We start from the raw sequence: 18,375 nt of genomic DNA, 5'->3' as shown, positions 1-18,375 counted from the left end.
TGAAGTATGCCAGAGTTTCGAACTGTCACTCCCCAAACCTGTATCACTCCAGGAGTTCAGACAGACCTGGCGGCTCACTGAGCTGAAATGTGCTGGATGACGTGACCTCTGCAGGTTCACAACTACCAAATAGAGGCAGGCAGCACACGCTACAGGTGAAGAAAAGGCCACCAGCCCAGGTCACAGCAGCAGGGCAGGCGGTGCAGGCAGCAGAACTGAGGCATGGGCAATGCAAAAGGGGTGGCCTCAGAAGCAACTGCCCCCTACAGCTGCATACAGCACACCCAGAGGGCACGCAGGACCCCTAATGTCACAGGCAGAAAGAGCCAGGAGTATCCCAGAGGACATGTGTGTCATGTCAGCTCAGACGACACTGAGACCAGGAATGGCATATGGGACTCAGAAGACACAAAACCTCTGCTTGTCAAGTTCATCCACAAACAGCGAGCCCTGGAAGTGTCTGCAGATACTGGTCCCAGAATGGGCATCCCACAGACAAGCCTGTGAATTCATGAGATGGTCACCAGTCCTGGACAGGAAATACAACAGCCCTAAATAAGCACTAATTTCCTCCCCACTTTTACTAAGTGAGCAGTTTTGCACAAGACAGCTCCTTGTTTTACAAATGCGTTACACTAAACACTAGAAGCATCATTGTAACCATCCTGGCAGGAGGGAAGATATTCTAAAGAGCCTGGAGTGGCCTCCCAAAGAATTGGAACTTCCCCCAGGAAACTCACGCTGGGAGAAGGGGAAAGCTAAAGCCTAGTGCCAGTCCAAGGACTCTCCCAGGAAGGGTTCACAGGGTTCTGGCAACTAGTCAGACCACCTTGTGGGAGAAAAAAAGCCCGAGATGACACGTAACCTTGACCAGGATTGCTCAACTATGTAAACCTCTGCTTAGACCTAACTGCGTGTCAGTGCCCATGAAGACAGACTGGGGGTGGGAATGGGGGTGTACTGGGCTTCAATGAGCACACTGAGTTTCCTTTCCCTGGTTCTTCCGGTTATTTGTCTCTTTAATTGACATGTTGAGGATGGGTGGCCAAGCCTAGCTTGTTAGGGCTGTTAGGACCCAGGCTGTGACTAACTCAGCCTCAGTGAAGATGTCGCTCTAGCCTCAGCAAGTGCACAGCTGTAGGCAAAGACACCACATCTGGACGACCTTCAGGACCTTGACTAAGCCTCAGAGGTGACCTCAGGAGGCAAAGTGTCAGACACAGAGAAATTACTCAGCGAATGACAACCAGGAAAACAAAACTGTTCTCAGGTAACCTGACCAGTCACGTGTTTAGTGTTCTCCCCGTGACATCTGAGTGTTCAAGCCAATTCAACTTCCAAGGCCAACACTAGAGGGTTCTCAGCCCATTAAGGCCAGGAGTACAGGAATATTGGATGCTCTCTGTACTAAGAAATGATGTTGAGACTGCAGGAACAAAACCTTCCCGTGCTGCAGGTGTCACACAGGGGAGACTGCACCACACAGCCCCATGCAGGCAGCAGTGACAATGGTAGTCTCAGCTAGTGTGTGTGTGTGTGTGTGTGTGTGTGTGTGCATCCATGCATGCATGTGTACATTTGGGTGTTAGATGTTAACAAAAGAAGATTAAAACATTTTTAAAAACTAAGCATCACAGGGGCTGGAGAGATAGCTCAGTGGTTAAGAGCATTGCCTGCTTCTTCCAAAGGTTCTGAGTTCAATTCCCAGCAACCACATGGTGGCTCACAACCATCTGTAAAGAGGTCTGGTGCCCTCTTCTGGCCTGCAGACATGCACACAGACAGAATATTGTATACATAATAAATAAATATTAAAAAAATTAAGCATCAGCTATGCTATTACATTTGGTTATACTACCTCAATTTGTGTAAATACCACCTAGCAATGTATTTCTCAGAACTTAAGCAATGTATGTTTTATATTTATGTATATGTATAAATATACACAATCAAGTACACATAAAAATCATATATAACAGAATGCATGCAAATTCATAGGCATAGCAATCAGTAATTATATACAATATACACACATATGAAAATTATAAACAACAAATACAATATTTATAAATATAATACATATTTATATAAATACAACGAATACATGTGTAATACATATATTCATACAAACATAATAATTGTAGGTAGGCATAATCCTTACACTTATAACAAGGACATGCATAAAACAGGCAGGCGTGTCTCAGGACCCTGATTATGCAGTTTACAGAGAACTGAAGGCGAGGGAGTGGCAGTGGCCTTAGGCAGCCCTGAAACCAGCACAGCAGCCTGGATTTAAGCATACAGTACTCTGCAGTCAGTACTCTGACATGGTCTTTATGGTTGGGTAGAAATCCCTCCAATGACGTCACATGCATAGCTTACATTCCCAGAGGAAGGAGACCTTTGAGCGCACTCAAAGGGGCAAGTCACAACAGCCATCTTGTGAATGAGGCATCTGTGATGTGCCAATCCAGCACCCCTTGGCTTTCGCTTGGCTGCCAGCTAGGTCACAGACCGCCACCACCCTCACTGGAAACAGAAGGAAGCTGAGGCTCAGCAGTGAGGCGGGACCTCAGTGTGGCCTCTGTAGGAGAACAAGGCTGCGGTGACACCTCTCAGCTGAGCCCTCAGAGAACGTTCTACCACCCTATGAGATACACAGCACCAGCCTCGTGTCTAGAGAGCTCTGGGCTCTATCCACAACATGAAGGCAGGAAAACAAGCAAAGACACCAACTGAGCCACCGGTTGCTACATGCAGGAGAAGTAGTGTGGCAGCATGACCCCATCCAGTAGGGAAAAGTCAAGCAATACACGAAAGGCACCTTGGGAGAGAGGGCAGGCCACTTCTTTCCCTCACAAGTAAGGCTGGGGCAGTGTGCGCTCCACAAACAGCCAGAGGCAGCCAAACAGCGGCCTCCTCAGGTCCACTCCTGACTGACAGTAAGAAGGCTACCTTGCTCTCCCAGCCCACAGGCCTCCTCCGAAGTCACTAGAAAGAATGGGTGGGGACCAAGAAAACACAGAGGGCAGATGGCCACGGCATTCAAAACAGACTCATTTAAGAAGCAGAGGGAAATTTTACATTCACCTAATGACGCATCAAAGAGAAAGTGTTGCTATGTTTACTGTCAGTGAGACAAAAAGCAGGGCACAGCACGTGTCAGAGGTGGCCTTGCTGGCGTTGTTGGGACGCTCACAAAGCCACCCTGGGACTCTGGTACTGACACTAACGACAGCTTAGGTCCCTTTCGCCAGGGGGCCAAGCCCCAAAGGTTGCCACTACAAAAGGGCACACGGATTTTCCACCTTTTTTTTGTTTGTTTTTCGAGACAGGGTTTCTTTGTATAGTCCTCTCTGTACCACCTTACTCTATAGACCAGGCTGGCCTTGAACTCAGAGAGATGCGCCTGCCTCTGCCTCCAGAGTGCTGGGACTAAGGGTGTGAGCCACCTAGTCCAACAGGATTTTCGATCTTAATGAAAACAAACAAGAGTGTACTTCCACCCTCTAGGTGAGCAAAGTCCCCAGGGAGAGCAGAGCTTGAACAAACAGGAAGACCACCCTACCTGCTCACACCAAGTCCCAAAGGGATGTGACGGTCTTACCTGGCCCGGGTGGACTTGCACAGAGCAGGGAACCGCCACCTTGAAAGGGAAAAGAAACATGAGCAAGGGGTTCTCAGTCAATGGGCACAGTAGCCGAAGAGGGTTCCCTGAGGCCGCGGCTGTGTCAGGATGGGGATGCCAGGACTCAACAGAACCTCACTCTGCTAACCCTGCGGAAGTTTGGAACCTTCTTGAGAATTCCAGAAACAGCCTTTCCTCGTTGGGGAGCATGAGAAGTGGCACCCAGAGAAGATGGAGGCTCTGAAGGGTGGTTTCAAGTTGCCCACAGTGTTTACAGTCACATTCAGGGATGGATTTTGTCTGCAAAATGGGCTGCTTTCTCTAGAAAGATCTATGATCTGTGCATACGAAACTAAAAAGAGAGTCTGTGTGTATTTATTCCTGTTGACTGTGTCGCCACGTGAGACGAGAAAGAACTTCCCTTGGACTCTCCCAGTCAGCTCACCAAAGCATCCCAGGCAAAGCTTCGAGACCTCAATTAATCCCCCAGCTCAGAGCAGCACCTTATTGGCCAGACAGCTGTGAAGGCTCAAAGAGTAGTGGGAACATAGAGCAGAGAATGCTGTGGCCCTCAGTTAAAAGTCACTGTGGGAGTCAAGGCATTGGTCTGGCTTCTCGTTCCTTTGGGAGGCCGCCGAGGACCTTGCCCCCGTGACCTGCCACGCTCCCCAGCTCTCTCCTCGCTCTCCCACTTCAGACCCCTGGCTCATTCCAGTTCTCCAAGAGTTTTCTGGAACTGGCAAAGAAGGACACACAAGGGACCTGACTGGTCACTGCAGTTCACAATCTGGAGCAGTAGGCAGCAGTATGACCTTGGTCCCTGATGGGGACATTATTTATAGGCCTCCTGCTTATCTTGCCCAGTAAGTTTCTCCAGAAACATGTGACACATGGCCCTCATCTATCGGGGACACGCCATTATCCCACGGAGATCATGACTCATATTCTTGGCAGAGAGAGACAGGGGTCCTCTGTTTTTGCACTCACCTTTCCCCCAACTACATCCTCAGCTCTCTGTACTCAGACAGCAACTGGGAGAAAGAAACACCTAGTTCGAATCTGTGTGTCCTCAGCTCCACATGTGCATATTAAATTTTGATGGGTGGGTGGGGGAAGGAGTCCATAAATAAATGTAAAGTGAACACTGGTTTGGAAATGCCAGCTGGGAGCTGGTGACAGGACCTTAATAGGACGGTGACTATGCTGGACCAGGGGGAACCTATGGTTAATGGAACGCTATGATTCACTCCATTCCAGCAAGCCTTCAGTCGGGGCACATAGGCATCCTGGTACCTTGTGACACAGTCACACTGGTAAGGAACGCATGAGGAACCAGGCTCTCCCTTAGGATGTCACCTGAATTCCACAATGAGGAATAATACTCATCGCCATGCAGAAATGGCCTGAGAGGGCACGAGAGGACACAGAGGTGCATTAAATGTCTGTCACTAAGATGAAGCAGCCAACCTGAAGATGCCACCTGCTAAATGAGTTTAACTATGACCTTCTGGAAAACACATAACTACAGAAACAGTGAAATATGAGTGGTTATCAGGGGCTAAGGAGAGAAATGAGTAAGAGGAAAACCAGACAAATGCTGAGAGCAGCTGAACTATTGGACTGACATTGTCATGGTGGGTACATGTCACTGACAACAGTCCAAACTCACAGAATGAGCAACACCCAATAAACTACCTACACTATAGGTTGTGGACCTTGGCTAGCAATGGATCAATATTGAGTCATTAAGCATTCTGAATTAAACAGACTTTTAAATTCACCAAACAAATGCTTAATTTTCTATATATTTAAAGCTACCCTAAATATAAACTTTTATCAATATTTTCAAGTAATTGACCAAAAGGATGTATAGAAGGAGTTCCTATGCCACACCAGAAACTTGAGTTTAACAACAGCTAGGGGCTGGCCATGAGCATCGTCCTTAAATCCAGAACTTGGGAAATAGAAGCAGGTGAGTCTGTCAGTTTGAAGCCAGCCTGATCTGTGTAGAGTTTGGACCGGGCAAGGACACACAATGAGACATTGTCTAAAACAGACAAATGAGGGGGGGAGGGGTGTCAGATGTTTTTGGTATCCCACATCCCTATATAAACAAGTGGTGTTCAGGGTACAGCCCTACGACTGCAAATGAGTAACTCAATCCAGTTCTGAACAGACCATCTACAGTTAAGGGAATGCATCAAGATGTGTCCTGCCAATGTAGCTATCAGCAGCTATCAGGACAGGAGATACCAGGATGCAACCAGTATTTCCAGTTTCTTCCTCCTTGTTTAGAATAAGGAGGGCAATTACCCACAATCTGAACCATGAACAGAAGTTGCCTCTCTCAGGATGCCAGTGTTCCTGGGCCATGCCAGTCTCCTTGGCACTAAGAAACACGTGGACGCTCAACAGCTCTGTGATTGGACTCCCTGGCTGCTTTCGTAGGCTCGTAGGTTCCACCTTCCATCCAAACTGTCTAGAAAAGCAGGACACAGCTTCTCCACACTTCCTTCTCCTCACGGGAGCCCAGAAAGCTCTAGGGTTCATCACTGCTTCTCTTGTCCCTGTCACCTGCAGAACCACCAGCTCACTTCCCCAACTCCATCTCCTGAGGATGAAGAGCCAGGTGACATAGCAAGAGCGGGCAGCTGATAAGCTGACAGAAAGAGGATCGCTACCCGGAGTCCAGATGAGAATGGCACCTCATGGTATCTGTTTCTGACTCATCCCTAGTTGCAGTTCTGATCAAACACTCTGGTCCTGAAGCCCTTTCCACATGATGGAGGGAAACACGGTGGGCCCGGGCTATCTCCAGGCTGTGCTCAGGCTATCCACCCAAGGCCATGAACTGCTCTGAACACTGAGCAACAGACACAAATGCAGTGGACTTGGACAAGGACCCAGTGCCATCCCACCCTCAGGTACAATCCTACAGGTGTTTCTACCCAGGAATCTCTGAGCTGGGCTGGCTCCTTCAGTGTATGACTCCATGATATGCACCGCCCACCCAGGGCATAATTTTTAAATATGCACAAGTCGTGAACAAGTTGCAGAAGGGCGGAGGCAAGAGAACTGCAGGTTGTGCTCCATGCATCAGGACACACCCTCAGGGGGCCTCGCATGCGCAGGCTCAAGTCAGCGCCATAATTATGTCCTATAAGACACGCCTGTCTGCAGCTCTTGGTTCTGAACCCTACTAACACAGAAAGCGAGCATATTCTGTCCTGAGCGTGGAACGCTGAATCAAGAAGAACTAGTTCTCAGACAGAAGAAAGACACCAGTTGGGTCCCAGTTGCCTTCCCCTCCCCCTGATGAGAGCACCCACTGGACTCAGAGGGACAAAGGGTGGCCGCAAAGGGGCAGGTCTGGCAGCTACAGAAAATCCCAGGAGAGAGCTGTAGACTGAGCTATGAGCAGAAGATCTTGGGACCCATGTCCTTCTCTTGCCCTGACCCAGGGCCTCTTATGAGAGACCTGCATAAGAGCCATTTTATGGCCTTTACTTGGCTTGGTCTGTGGCCTAATCTGTGGTTACCAAGGACAACCACAAACAAACAAGGCTGAGTCCAACCCACACCTGGCTGTGTGGGTGCCTGGAACCTGCTGATGTTGATAACCTTGTCTCCAAGCCAGCCAGGTCATCAAGGCAGAAGCAGGAGGAGCCTACTGTCTTCCACTCAGGACTGTCCCAGGGGTGAGTGTGTGAATGGCAGTGTGCATATTTAAAATTCAGGGACAGGGCAGAAGGTGAGGGGGTGGGTTCTATGATACGAGGCTTGCCTAAAATGTGTGATGGTCCAGCCAAATTGAGCATTTTTGAGAAATGTGTGTGTTGGTCTGATAGTCTGTCTGACTAGAAGTCTTGAGAGTCCTGTGAGTGAGCTCTAATGTGTGAGAGAGAGTAGCTAAGTGTGTATATGTGGATGTGTATATGTGTACACATGTATGTACAGGCATGCCTTGTGGGAATTTGTTTGTGTGTCTTCCCTGTCAGAATGTCTGTCAGTGAGCATGTTCATGTGTATTAGCATGCCCAAAGAGTCCTGTGGTCCTGAAGGTAGGACAAAAGGCAGAGCTTTGACCAACAAGTGAGTCTAACCTTAAAAAATAAAGACTCAGCCACAGCCAGCTACCTCTGCCCCCTCACCATGGTCGGCAGGAGCCTCTGGGGCGAGGAGAGGTCTACTGTGACTACGGTTCCCAGAGAGCCAAAGGACAGCCCAGTTCAAACAAACACACAGTCTGCAGACCCTATCTTCCTTCTGATTCAAACAATTAAAGCATGAATTCAGCGCTGATTGTCATGTTCGACTCAATTACATTTCGGCCAAGCCATGTCAAGAGTGATTATTTTCCTGCCAGTGTCTCTAAGAGATGCATGCTTGTAACCACCACATGCTACTACATAAACAGAATAAAGGTAAATTTGCATTCAACCTTCTGTCAATCATCAAAAATCCCAATCCTGTTGTGTCCCATGAGTGAGTTTCCTAGAACGTCACGGAACTCTGGAGGAAGAATGGAGAGACAGGCCCCTCCTGCTTCCACGACCGGTTCACTACTACAGTGAAAGCCTGGGTGCTGGCTGGCCCCTTTTCTCATTCGCTCTCCATGTAATTCTGCCCATGGGAGGGCTCTCTGAAGTTGGCATCAAGCATGCACACACAGGCATGTGGAAAAGAGAGTCAACCCAGCCATATCAGACATCAGTCATCAAAGGCATTCAGCAAAGGCACACAGGGGCTGGGGTTGCAGTGTGGCAGAGCCCAGCATGCTCCGCACCCTGAACGAAACAAATGCATCCATAAATAAAAGCACATAACTTCTAATAAATCCACCAACAGCCTTTCAGGAGCAAGATAAAGGAACAGAGGAGAAAGGTGAGTCACCAGCTACCTCAGCGCTGAAAGAGCCATCTTGGTGCTCACATTAACATGAAATCGCTTTGATCAGAACAATGACTCACGGCTACATAAAACTGGAGGCAAAATTTACTTCAGAAAAAAGGGCAGGGCTGGAGAGATAGCTCAGAGGTTAAGAGCATTGCCTGCTCTTCCAAAGGTCCTGAGTTCAATTCCCAGCAAACCACATGGTGGCTCACAACCATCCGTAATGGGGTCTGGTGTCCTCTTCTGGCCTTCAGGCATATACACAGACAGAATATTGTATTCATAATAAATAAATAAATATTTAAAAAAAAAAAGAAAAAAGGGCAACAATTTCCTTCATAATAAAGAGAGTGGGGGCCGGAGAGATGGCTCCATAGTTAAAAGCACTGACTTGCTCTTCCAGGGGACCCAGGCTCAATTCCCAGCATCCACATGGCAGCTCACAACTGTCTGTAACCCCATTTCCAGAGGACCCAAAACCCATGGCAACAACACCGAATCAGGAGGGTGGAAGAGATATTGTGGCTGCCTGGGCTTGGGACAGACACACAGAGATACTGGTGTCTGGTCACTGAGACCCACAATGCAATGGGGGTCAGGTCACTGCTCATCTCTGCTGAGTGTAGCATCTGGGGCAGAGGAGTTTTCCAAGAAGCGCTTTTATCACTTTATAGCCCTTACAGCATATGTCAAATATCACTGACCAATCAACTGGCCCATTGTATTAGGCTTGAGAAAAAGTAAGTTGTAAATTTTTTTATAGCCAGGATTATCACTCACTATATATGGAGGAGGTGAATCAAGAGGGAAGTTCCTCATCCCCGATGCTGTCACTTAGCAAAGGGACACACTACTTTAACACAGTCCGTGCTGGACTGCTGGGGCCACCGTGAAGCCCCAGAGACAGAAGGCTTAAACAATAGAGGTTTTTATGTCTTCAGCCTTGGAGGCCAACTGACAGACTGGCTGAGGTGACTCAGGGCTGTCTCCTGCTGCTCCCTGGCTTGTGAAGTTGCCCTCTCCCCGTACCCATATGTGGTCTTCCGCCTCCCTACCTGTATCTTAAACTCTTCTTGGAAGGACGAAGGTTACATGGGATTAGAACCCACTGTGGTGACTTAATTTATAAATTTCACCTCGTAAATGACCATTCCTACAAATACAGTTCAGAGAGTCTGGCTTTGGCCGATACCTTAAGGGAGCATCGTGGAGCTGAATAGTTATCAAAGGTCTGGGAGAACCAGAGCATTCTCAGAACATCAGTAGGGGCGAGACCCCCAAGCAGCAACAAGTCTCCTCATTCATAGTGATTTCTGGAGCAGTTCCAGGGCCTGAGGCCAGGGCCAATGAATGCCAAGGTCAAGCTCCCTGCTAAGCCTACAAGAACTCGGGATCCACAGGGACAAGGGCATGAAATGCAGGCTGCTGCAGGAGAGTTTATTAACTTTCCCAAGGATGAGAGAGAGAGAGAGAGAGAGAGAGAGAGAGAGAGAGAGAGAGAGCCCTCTCTACCTTTGCTCCTGGGATCTCTTTGCTAGGCATGACCCTGGGATCCCTAATTAGGCTCACATTCCTTAGGAAGCCCTGTTATCCACTAAATGGCAAAGCCCAATTTAGTCTGCTCTAATCCCCATGAGAAACAAGCCGGGGGGGGGACAGACGTAATTAAACCCCAGACTGCCGGCCCCAATCAAGGCATCAGGATGCGAGAAAAGGAGGAGAAATTACTGGAACTGGGACTTTCTGTTTCCCTTAAAGGTAACAGGTCTAGAGAAGATTATGCCTCTGGTACAGTTATCAACAAGTCCATCCCAGCATTCTCAGCTTTGGCTGGGCTGGCCTGAGCCGGCGGCAGCTTTTAAGGCTTCAGTGTTCTCTCTTCCACCTCCACGCTTCTGAGTTTTAGGAGAAGGGGCCGTGGTAGGGGAGCACAGGTCTCCATTGGCTTCAGGCAAACCACGCAGGGCTTGTCGGGGAAGGCAACAGAATTAAAACAGCCCAGTCTTGCTCTACATCCTCTATGCTCCCAACATGGGCTCCAGATCAGAAATCAAATGTGAGTCTATTGCTGTAATGAGAGTCTGAAATTCTGAAAGGACACAAAAGGGTTCCCTCCTGGGACGTCCAGCACCCACCAGTCTCAAGATCTGATAAGGACTTCAGGACAGAACCACACGTCCAGGGACAGGCACAACGGTCTGTCAGAAAGTCCAAGGTCAGGGAGGAAGGACAGGACAAGGTCTGTGCACAGGGCTCTTAGGCACACAGGAGAAGGGGCCCATCCTAGACCTCCATCATCAAAAGACACCAGGGTCCAGCCTGGTGTTTTAACCTTTGTCTTAACCCCCACACAGAAAAACAAAGATTACATGATCGTGGATAAAATACTTTCTAAAGAACCAGAAGAAAAGCTAAGCTAATAAACAAAACTGCTTCAGAGAAACATTAATTCCTATTCTAAAGCCATTCTCCTCGCTTAAAATGCCAAGGATCAAGTTGTAATTGCTTCAAAATAAGCAGACCCATTTCCACAGGAAAATTCACGCCTCAGACCATAGTCACAGTTTCCCAGTGACTTCGTCAACAGCCCTGCAATGTATCACCAGCAATCACAGCCAACAATAAGGAACACTGGCATTGGTAACTCACATTTTTGTTAAATAGGAAAAGACTGCCAAGGTGCTGCAGGCCTTTTAATCCTAGCCACTGGGAGGCAGAGGCAAGAAGAACTCTGTCAATTCAAGGCTAGCCTGAGCTACTTAGCAATTGCTAGCTTGACCAGGGTTATGTAGTGAGAGCCTGTCTAACAAAAAAAAAAAGAAAGAAAGAAAGAAAGAAAGAAAGAAAGAAAGAAAGAAAGAAAAAAGAAGGACAGAAAAGTGATTGCTAATTAGCTATGTGACAAAGAACCCTGTACTATTTCCATCATGTCCACACTTGAGTCAATTTGTGTTTCAGAGATAATGGCACTACACAGGGTCTTTGCAGGTCAGTCATTCCCCCATCAAGAGGTATAGTGAACGTAGATGGAGAATTGGCTCAGCTGGATCAATAGTTAGGATCACTGGCTGCTCCTAGAGAGGACCAGGATTCTGTTCCATAGCACCTACCTATAACTCCAATTCCAGGGATATCTTCTTCTGGCTTCCTCAGGCACTGCACAAACCCGACATGCACATGCAAGCAAACACACACACACATAAACTAAAAACAAATAAATCTGGGCTCTTTTGTTTTTTAAGTGGCCCCATCTAGCCCTTTCTTTTGAATCTGATGTCTTCCTGGTTTGTCCTGTGACCTGTCATGACCAATGAAATAAGGCAATTTAAAAACACTTCTCTTCCTCCTTCTCTTCTTCCTCCTCCTGGTCTTCCTTCTTCTCTTGGGGAAGTGGAAGGGTTAAACTCACTCTGAAGCCCAAGCTAGGCTCAAATTCACAGCAATTGTCCTGCCTCGACCTCCGACCTCCGAAGTGCTGGTGTGTGCCAATAAACCAAGCTGAAATATGGCAGAGCTCGGTCTTAAGGACTGCAACTGTGGCTTCTACCCCAAGCCCATCCATGGATGCAACCAGCTGCCATTCTGAAAGGTAGTCAAAGCTACCAGGTGAAGAGACAGGCCACACAAGGGCACACTGGGCCATCCAGTCTCTAGTAAAACACTGAGAAAGGCCATGGGGATGTCCCCTTGCAACCAGCATCTTAGAGACAGAGAGATCCATCAACCTATCACATCTCCAACTCTTCTTGAGTCTGTGGTCTCCGCCTTCTGTCATTCATTAATCCATTCATTCACACACTCATCAGCCACAATGATTAACCAAATACCATATTTCAGGACAGCGTACCCAACAGTTGAAAGAAATTGTAGTGCCTTCAGGGATTCAACTTAAAGCAGGATGCTAAAGGAAACTTTAAGGCATTTTTGTAGAAAATGTCGAAGAATAATGTAATGCAAAATCAATACGTAAACAACAATAAATAGCTAATAACAGCTCAATAGTCAAGAGTACATAGTGCTCTTAAAAAGGATCCGTTTCAGAACCCGTGTTCCAGTTACTACCTCTCCAGTTCCATGGGATCCTACACCCTCTCCTGGTGTCCTGATTTCTGTTGGCACCTGCACTTATATGTACATACCCTTACACAGACATACACAAATACATATAACAAAAAAATACATCTTTGTAAAAATTATAGTAAAATTAACTACAACTTTTATATCCAACTAGCTAACTTTTCATTTCACATCTACACATTCTGCAAACACTAACAGTTTCATACCCATGCAACATTACCCTACCATCTAACAACACACCCACAACCTTGCTGGTGCTGGTTACTCTGTTCCCGGGCATATTACACCATAAAGAATGACCCACGAGACCCACCTTAGCGCCACCTGATCAGTACTCCAGTTCCAAGATGTCCCCCTTTAAAGGTGTCCACAAAGGAACTAGAAATGGAGCACAGTGCTGGCCTAGCAGTGGGGGCTCTGCCTTCGAGCTCAGCACCGCAAAATCAACAGTAAACAAGGTGCCCTTCACCTCCGTTATCCTGACCCCATTCACTGAAACACCTTCAAGGTCAGGCCATCCGCAGGGCGCACTACCTCCAGCGCTTTTTAAAATGCAAATGAAGGAAATTTACAATAAGACTGGAATTTCAGATTTTACCCAACAGTCTACATTCCACTCATTGGGCTCTCCCAGCCTTCCAGACAGCCCGGCAAGTATTTATCATTCCTAAGATCCTGCAAGCAGGGGGATGTTTACAGTAACGGGAGAGCTAAGGGGGGGGGGTGTCGGCCTCCTATCCTCCTCCCCATATCCCGGCATGCTTGACCCATGCACTGCTTCATTCAGAAAGTCTTGGGGGAATTTTCAGGTGAGTCAAAAGCCTGGAAATATACCAAAAAATGTCATCAGTCCCTGCGAGGGAGGCCGAAGGAAGCTCTGGGGCTATTTCTGTGTTCAAGGGAACGTGGGGGGTGGCCACTTCCTGAATCCTGGCCTAAAATTAATAGCTTTACAGAAGTGGCAAAGAAACTTGATTTTGCAAGTTAAAATTCTGAGGACTAAAATGTGTACTCATTTGGACACTGCTGCTTAAAAAAGGAGGTGGTGGGTGGGGAGGGGGGGTTCTTCTAGTAAACCTCACCCTAAAAAGTGGCCGGAACAGAATATAGCAGCAGCTGGACCATAAACAGAATCAGCCAATCTCAGGGAAGGTCACCCTAGAGACATCACAGTCATGACCCAATAAGCTGGCTGTCCACAGGCACACAGGGTCCACAGCACTGGGAGAGGGGGCTACCCGGAGGCAAAGTGAAATATTTGGAAGTCTTACGGGAATGGATCCTCCCCCCCACCCAAGGATAAGCCTATAGAGACACCACCAAGGTGTCCTGCCCACACAGGACACAAAAGTCCTGCTAGGGGAGGAAAGGTCAGAACATCTTTCCCAGGCTAAACTTAAGCTCTGGAGGACAATGCTGGGAAGAACCTCTACTCAGAGATGGAGCAAAGCCCTCTCCCCGGCAACTGGACCAGGGGGGTGTTCCCAAGAACTTCTCTGAGATGTGTTTCCTTGGGGAACACACTGATGGACCCCACAGTATCTTTAATGTGTAAGAAGAGCATCCTGATGGCTTCCTAGCTGGATGCTGCTCGCCATCCTGTGCCTGAAGGGAAAATCTCCCCAACGAGAAGAGAAGGAAAAGTGAGGGGAGAAGCCTCCACCAGTAGGGCTTCTCGCCTGTAAAGAGGACGAGTGGAGTCCGGGGAGAAAAGGAACAAGATGTGTCAGTGGACTAGGAGATGCCATGGGCTTAGAAGGGAGACAGCCATAATAAGCAAGGAAAAAGCTAACAGGAACCAAGGAGACATAGGACTCCCACAGAGAATAGCCGGTGTCAGCAAGAAGACACTCTTCCTGAGACCAGAAAAGCAGGAGGGATGGGAGGCAGCGAGCTAAGCATAACAGCAAGAATTTCCCAAGCTGATAATTGTTAGGTCTCAAAGCCTGGGACAAATGCCTGTTTAGCATACCAAAGCAGATCCCTTAGTTCCTACCTGTTACAGGGTATGGCTGGCAATACTCTGCCGCCCACCCTAAACTTCTCCTGCCCAGGGGCTGGGCTGCCCTTCCCCCAGAGGCTCTGACCTATAGAATCCAGACATTTTGGTTATCCACCCCTTTGGTACCTTTGCCCTGTTGGTACCATTCCACTCTCTCCCTTGCCCTTTCCCCACATGGCCTTACTCAGTCTAGACATGTCCACTCCGGACTCTCCCAGACGTATCTGCCTCTGGCTACACCCTCCCATATATCTACAGTAAACTTTCTCCTCCACTGTACCTAGGAGCAGACCTCTCCTTTCTTTTCCTTTCTCCTTCTTTCTTTTTTTCATTCAGTAATGAGTACAGGAATATGAAGGAGGCACGGAAGCCAGCCAGTATCATCCTTCAGCCTCTGCACCCAGAAGATGTAAACCTTCACCACGCAAGCCCAGTCAGGTCTCCAGAAAAAAGTGAGAGATACAGCAGTATAACCCATAAGACGACTGGCCTGGAAAACTAGGCTGCAGGCTAGTCCTTGGGAAGAGTAGAGACATTCATATGCATAGCAGGAAAGGACGCGCGCGCGCGCGCACACACACACACTCCTGCACTGCACTGAATAAAGGAAAGGACGTGACTGCTCCTAGGTGTGGTGGAGGAGGAGAAAGTTTATTTGTAAATAAAAGGGAAAGCATAGCCAGAAGCAGACACATCTGGGAAAGTCCAGAGCAGACAAATGACCCTGAGGCTTGTGAGAGGGGAGAGAGGGAACCAGGTGAAGCAGTCAGGAGGCCAAAGGTACAAAAAAGGGCAGGTAACCAAAATGTGGGGAAGGACAGCCCAGTCCCTGGGCTGGAAAGTTCAGGATAGAGGGTGGGGTGTTCAAGCCGTACCCTGTAACAGGTAGGGACTGAGGGATGTTGGGAAAACCTGGTGGCCAGGTCTGCTTTGATGTGTCAAATGGGCACCTCAGCCATTGTCCCCAGTTTGAAACTTAATGCCCATGGACAAGGATGTGAATATACACATATACATACTTCTTAAACAAGGGGACAGAGGCCTGCTCTTCAAGAACTTGCAGCAAGCCCTAGCATGCACCCAGGTGAGGACTCTAATCCAGGCAGTCACTGTGGCTGCATAACAAATGGACCAGGAGCACAAAAGCCTCCCTGTAAACAAACCAGAGCTGACCATACAGACAACAATGCAGGATCCTGAGGCTGAGGGAAAATGGCAGTAAGCCATTAGCCAGACTGACAGAGGCCCTGAGATGCCACAAACCAGATCATGGTCTTTGACAGTCTTTAGAAACAATCTCTGATGAGACAAGCAAGCAGCATTCTCAAGAACTGAGAAAGCACACAGACCATTCCTACCTAAATGCACGCTTTTAGGATGTTACTCATCTCCCACACATCGCTGGAAGTGTTGGCTAACCATGCCTCAGGAAAGTCCTTCAGCTGCTGACGCTGCACGGGTCCATGGTACCTCCAGAGCAGGGTTCTCAACCTTCCTAATGTTGCAGCCCTTTGATACAGTTCCTATAAAACTACTTTTGTTGTTACTTTATAATTGCAATCTTGCTACTGAGCCATGTATCAGTTCCTAAGACCACGGGAAATAGGTGTTTTCTGATGGTTGTAACCCACAGGTTGAAAAACGTTGTTTCAGAGGAATAAGAGAGAGCTCCCAAAGAAGCCACAGGCCTGGGCTAGCAAGGGGGCTGAAGTCCTCTTCGCAAGGCTCTTGGGAAGATGTTCTTGCCTAATTTCACGGAAGAAGACCACACTAACACCAGCAGAATTAGAATTCAGACCCAGGGTTTTTATAAAGGTCCTCAAAGGGGGATAGAGAGATGACTCAGAGGTTAAGAGCACTGCCTGCTCTTCCAAAGGTCCTGAGTTCAATTCCCAGCAACCACATGGTGGCTCACAACCATCTGTAATGGAATCTGGTGCCCTCTTCTGGCTGCAGGCAGACTCACAGACAGAATATTGTATACATAATAAATAAATATTAAAAAAAAAAAAAAGGTCCTCAGAGTTCTCGAGATTGCTTCATATAGCAATACATGGGAATTTCCATTTTACAGTTCTGTTCTCAACAACAAAAACAAAAAAAGGCCAGGCCAGAACTAATGAATGGAACAACCTATCACAAAATTCAGGTAGCGAAAGATATAACCAGAGGGCAAAACATATTCACCAAGTATCTACATTTGAGGGTCAGCTGCTCACAGCTGTCTTGAGTTCTGTCCCCCTACTCTAGAACCAAGACCCAATGTCCTACCATGTTCTGTGGGGTCCCAGGGCAAGTGGTCATGTGCTTGTTATTCTCATCACACACACATGCATGTGCATACACATGCACATGTGCACATACACACACGCACACACACACACAAGATGGCATCTGTTTTGACAATTGCTAGTGTCCTTCCTTACCGGTAACAACCTGTCTACAGGAGGTCAGGTGACATCTACTGCCTTATCTTCTACAGTCACTGACACACAAACACCCCATCAATGGCCTACGACCAGAATGGATCTCAACCAACAATTATACTTGCTTGAAATGGTCAAGCTGTAAGGGTCAGCAGGGAGCCTTCTTCCTCAGATGCCATTGAGAGAAACAAGGATGGAGCATAGTTTCCCAGGGAACTTCACCAGTTCTAACTCAAAACAAACCTACCTGCAGCTATGGTGTGCCCTCGCCGACATCAACCCATCCTCTCCAGATCCCATCAGAGGCTGTAGGAAGGTATTTCCTCACTGTGAAGACTCTAAGAGTCCTCAAGATACACAGCCTGACCCAAACCCAGTGAAGGACACAAAAGGCTGACGCCATCTCTATACCAGACGCCCAGCTTCCTGCATACGGGCAACCACAGCCAATAACAGATTACAGCCAAATAGCCCGATTAAAGAGCAAATTGGTACAGATTCACTCCAGAGATCTATCTAGATCTATTTTATCTGTTACAATGCAATGCAGACTGACAACTTCTGAAGAATCAAAACGGTAGTTTTTAAAATCCCGGTGTTAGTTTAAGGCAAATGTAGTATCGCAAAAGAGTACATAGCCCTGCGTCACTTCGCAACGGGGATGTGCTCTGAGAAATACGGAGACGCAAGACTGCTGCTGTGCAAACACCACACCGTGTGTTTGCAGGACCAGGATCGCTACAGCATCACCAGATGACGCAAGCTCACGGACCACCATCAGACACACAGCCCACTGTTGACCAAAGCATCATTATGTGGTACACGCCTGCCATAATTCCTTTTCGGTCCATTGTTGGAGCAAGGAAAGTAATCCTCTACAAACACTGTTTAAATACAGAACCTTGTTGAAGAGCAAACATGTCACCACAAAGTGACATTTACACTGCTAACTACACAAGACAATATAGTCCTTCTTGCCAGTCTGGCCACCCATTATAGCCAGCTTCAAAGCCCTTTGGGGACTCACACCTATAATCCTAGCACTTAGGAAATGGAGATAGGGGAACTGGCATGAATTTGAGGCCAGTCTGGGCTACACGGTCAGTTTCATTCCAGCCTTAGTTAAAAAGTAAGACCAGACCCTGTCACAAAAGAAACCCTAAGACAAAACAAACAACAGCAAAACAAAAACAACAGCAAAATGACCATGGTTTCTTCTCTCTGTCCCCGTCCAGTGAAGTTCCAGAAGTTCACAATCAATGGCCTTGCCTCGGGTTCAGATTATACCGAGTTTAAAACCTGAATCTTTATACACAGGGCAAGTGCTGACTCGGAGGTGAGCTCAGAGC

General features: G+C 47.7%; 1 protein-coding gene across 4 annotated transcripts in view; it reads right to left on the bottom strand.

Annotated features, from left to right (window-relative positions):
• The window catches only part of Tns3 (tensin 3), a 233,147-nt gene that overhangs the window by 149,285 nt on the left and 65,487 nt on the right, over positions 1-18,375 (bottom strand). For 3 of the 4 annotated variants that reach the window (XM_057771347.1, XM_057771343.1, XM_057771345.1), the window contains one exon: positions 3,608-3,646. The exons of the other annotated variant lie outside the window; for it this stretch is intronic. Coding sequence is in view for 1 of the 3 variants with exons in the window: in XM_057771343.1 (XP_057627326.1) it covers positions 3,608-3,646 (39 nt within the window). In the remaining 2 variants the exon portion in view is untranslated. The remainder of the gene's footprint in view (positions 1-3,607; positions 3,647-18,375) is intronic. 4 annotated transcript variants of the gene reach the window in all.

The sequence above is a fragment of the Chionomys nivalis genome, chromosome 6, assembly GCF_950005125.1.
Source record: "Chionomys nivalis chromosome 6, mChiNiv1.1, whole genome shotgun sequence".
NCBI classification, from domain to species: domain Eukaryota; kingdom Metazoa; phylum Chordata; class Mammalia; order Rodentia; family Cricetidae; genus Chionomys; species Chionomys nivalis.
This window is presented reverse-complemented; position numbering and strand designations above follow the sequence as displayed.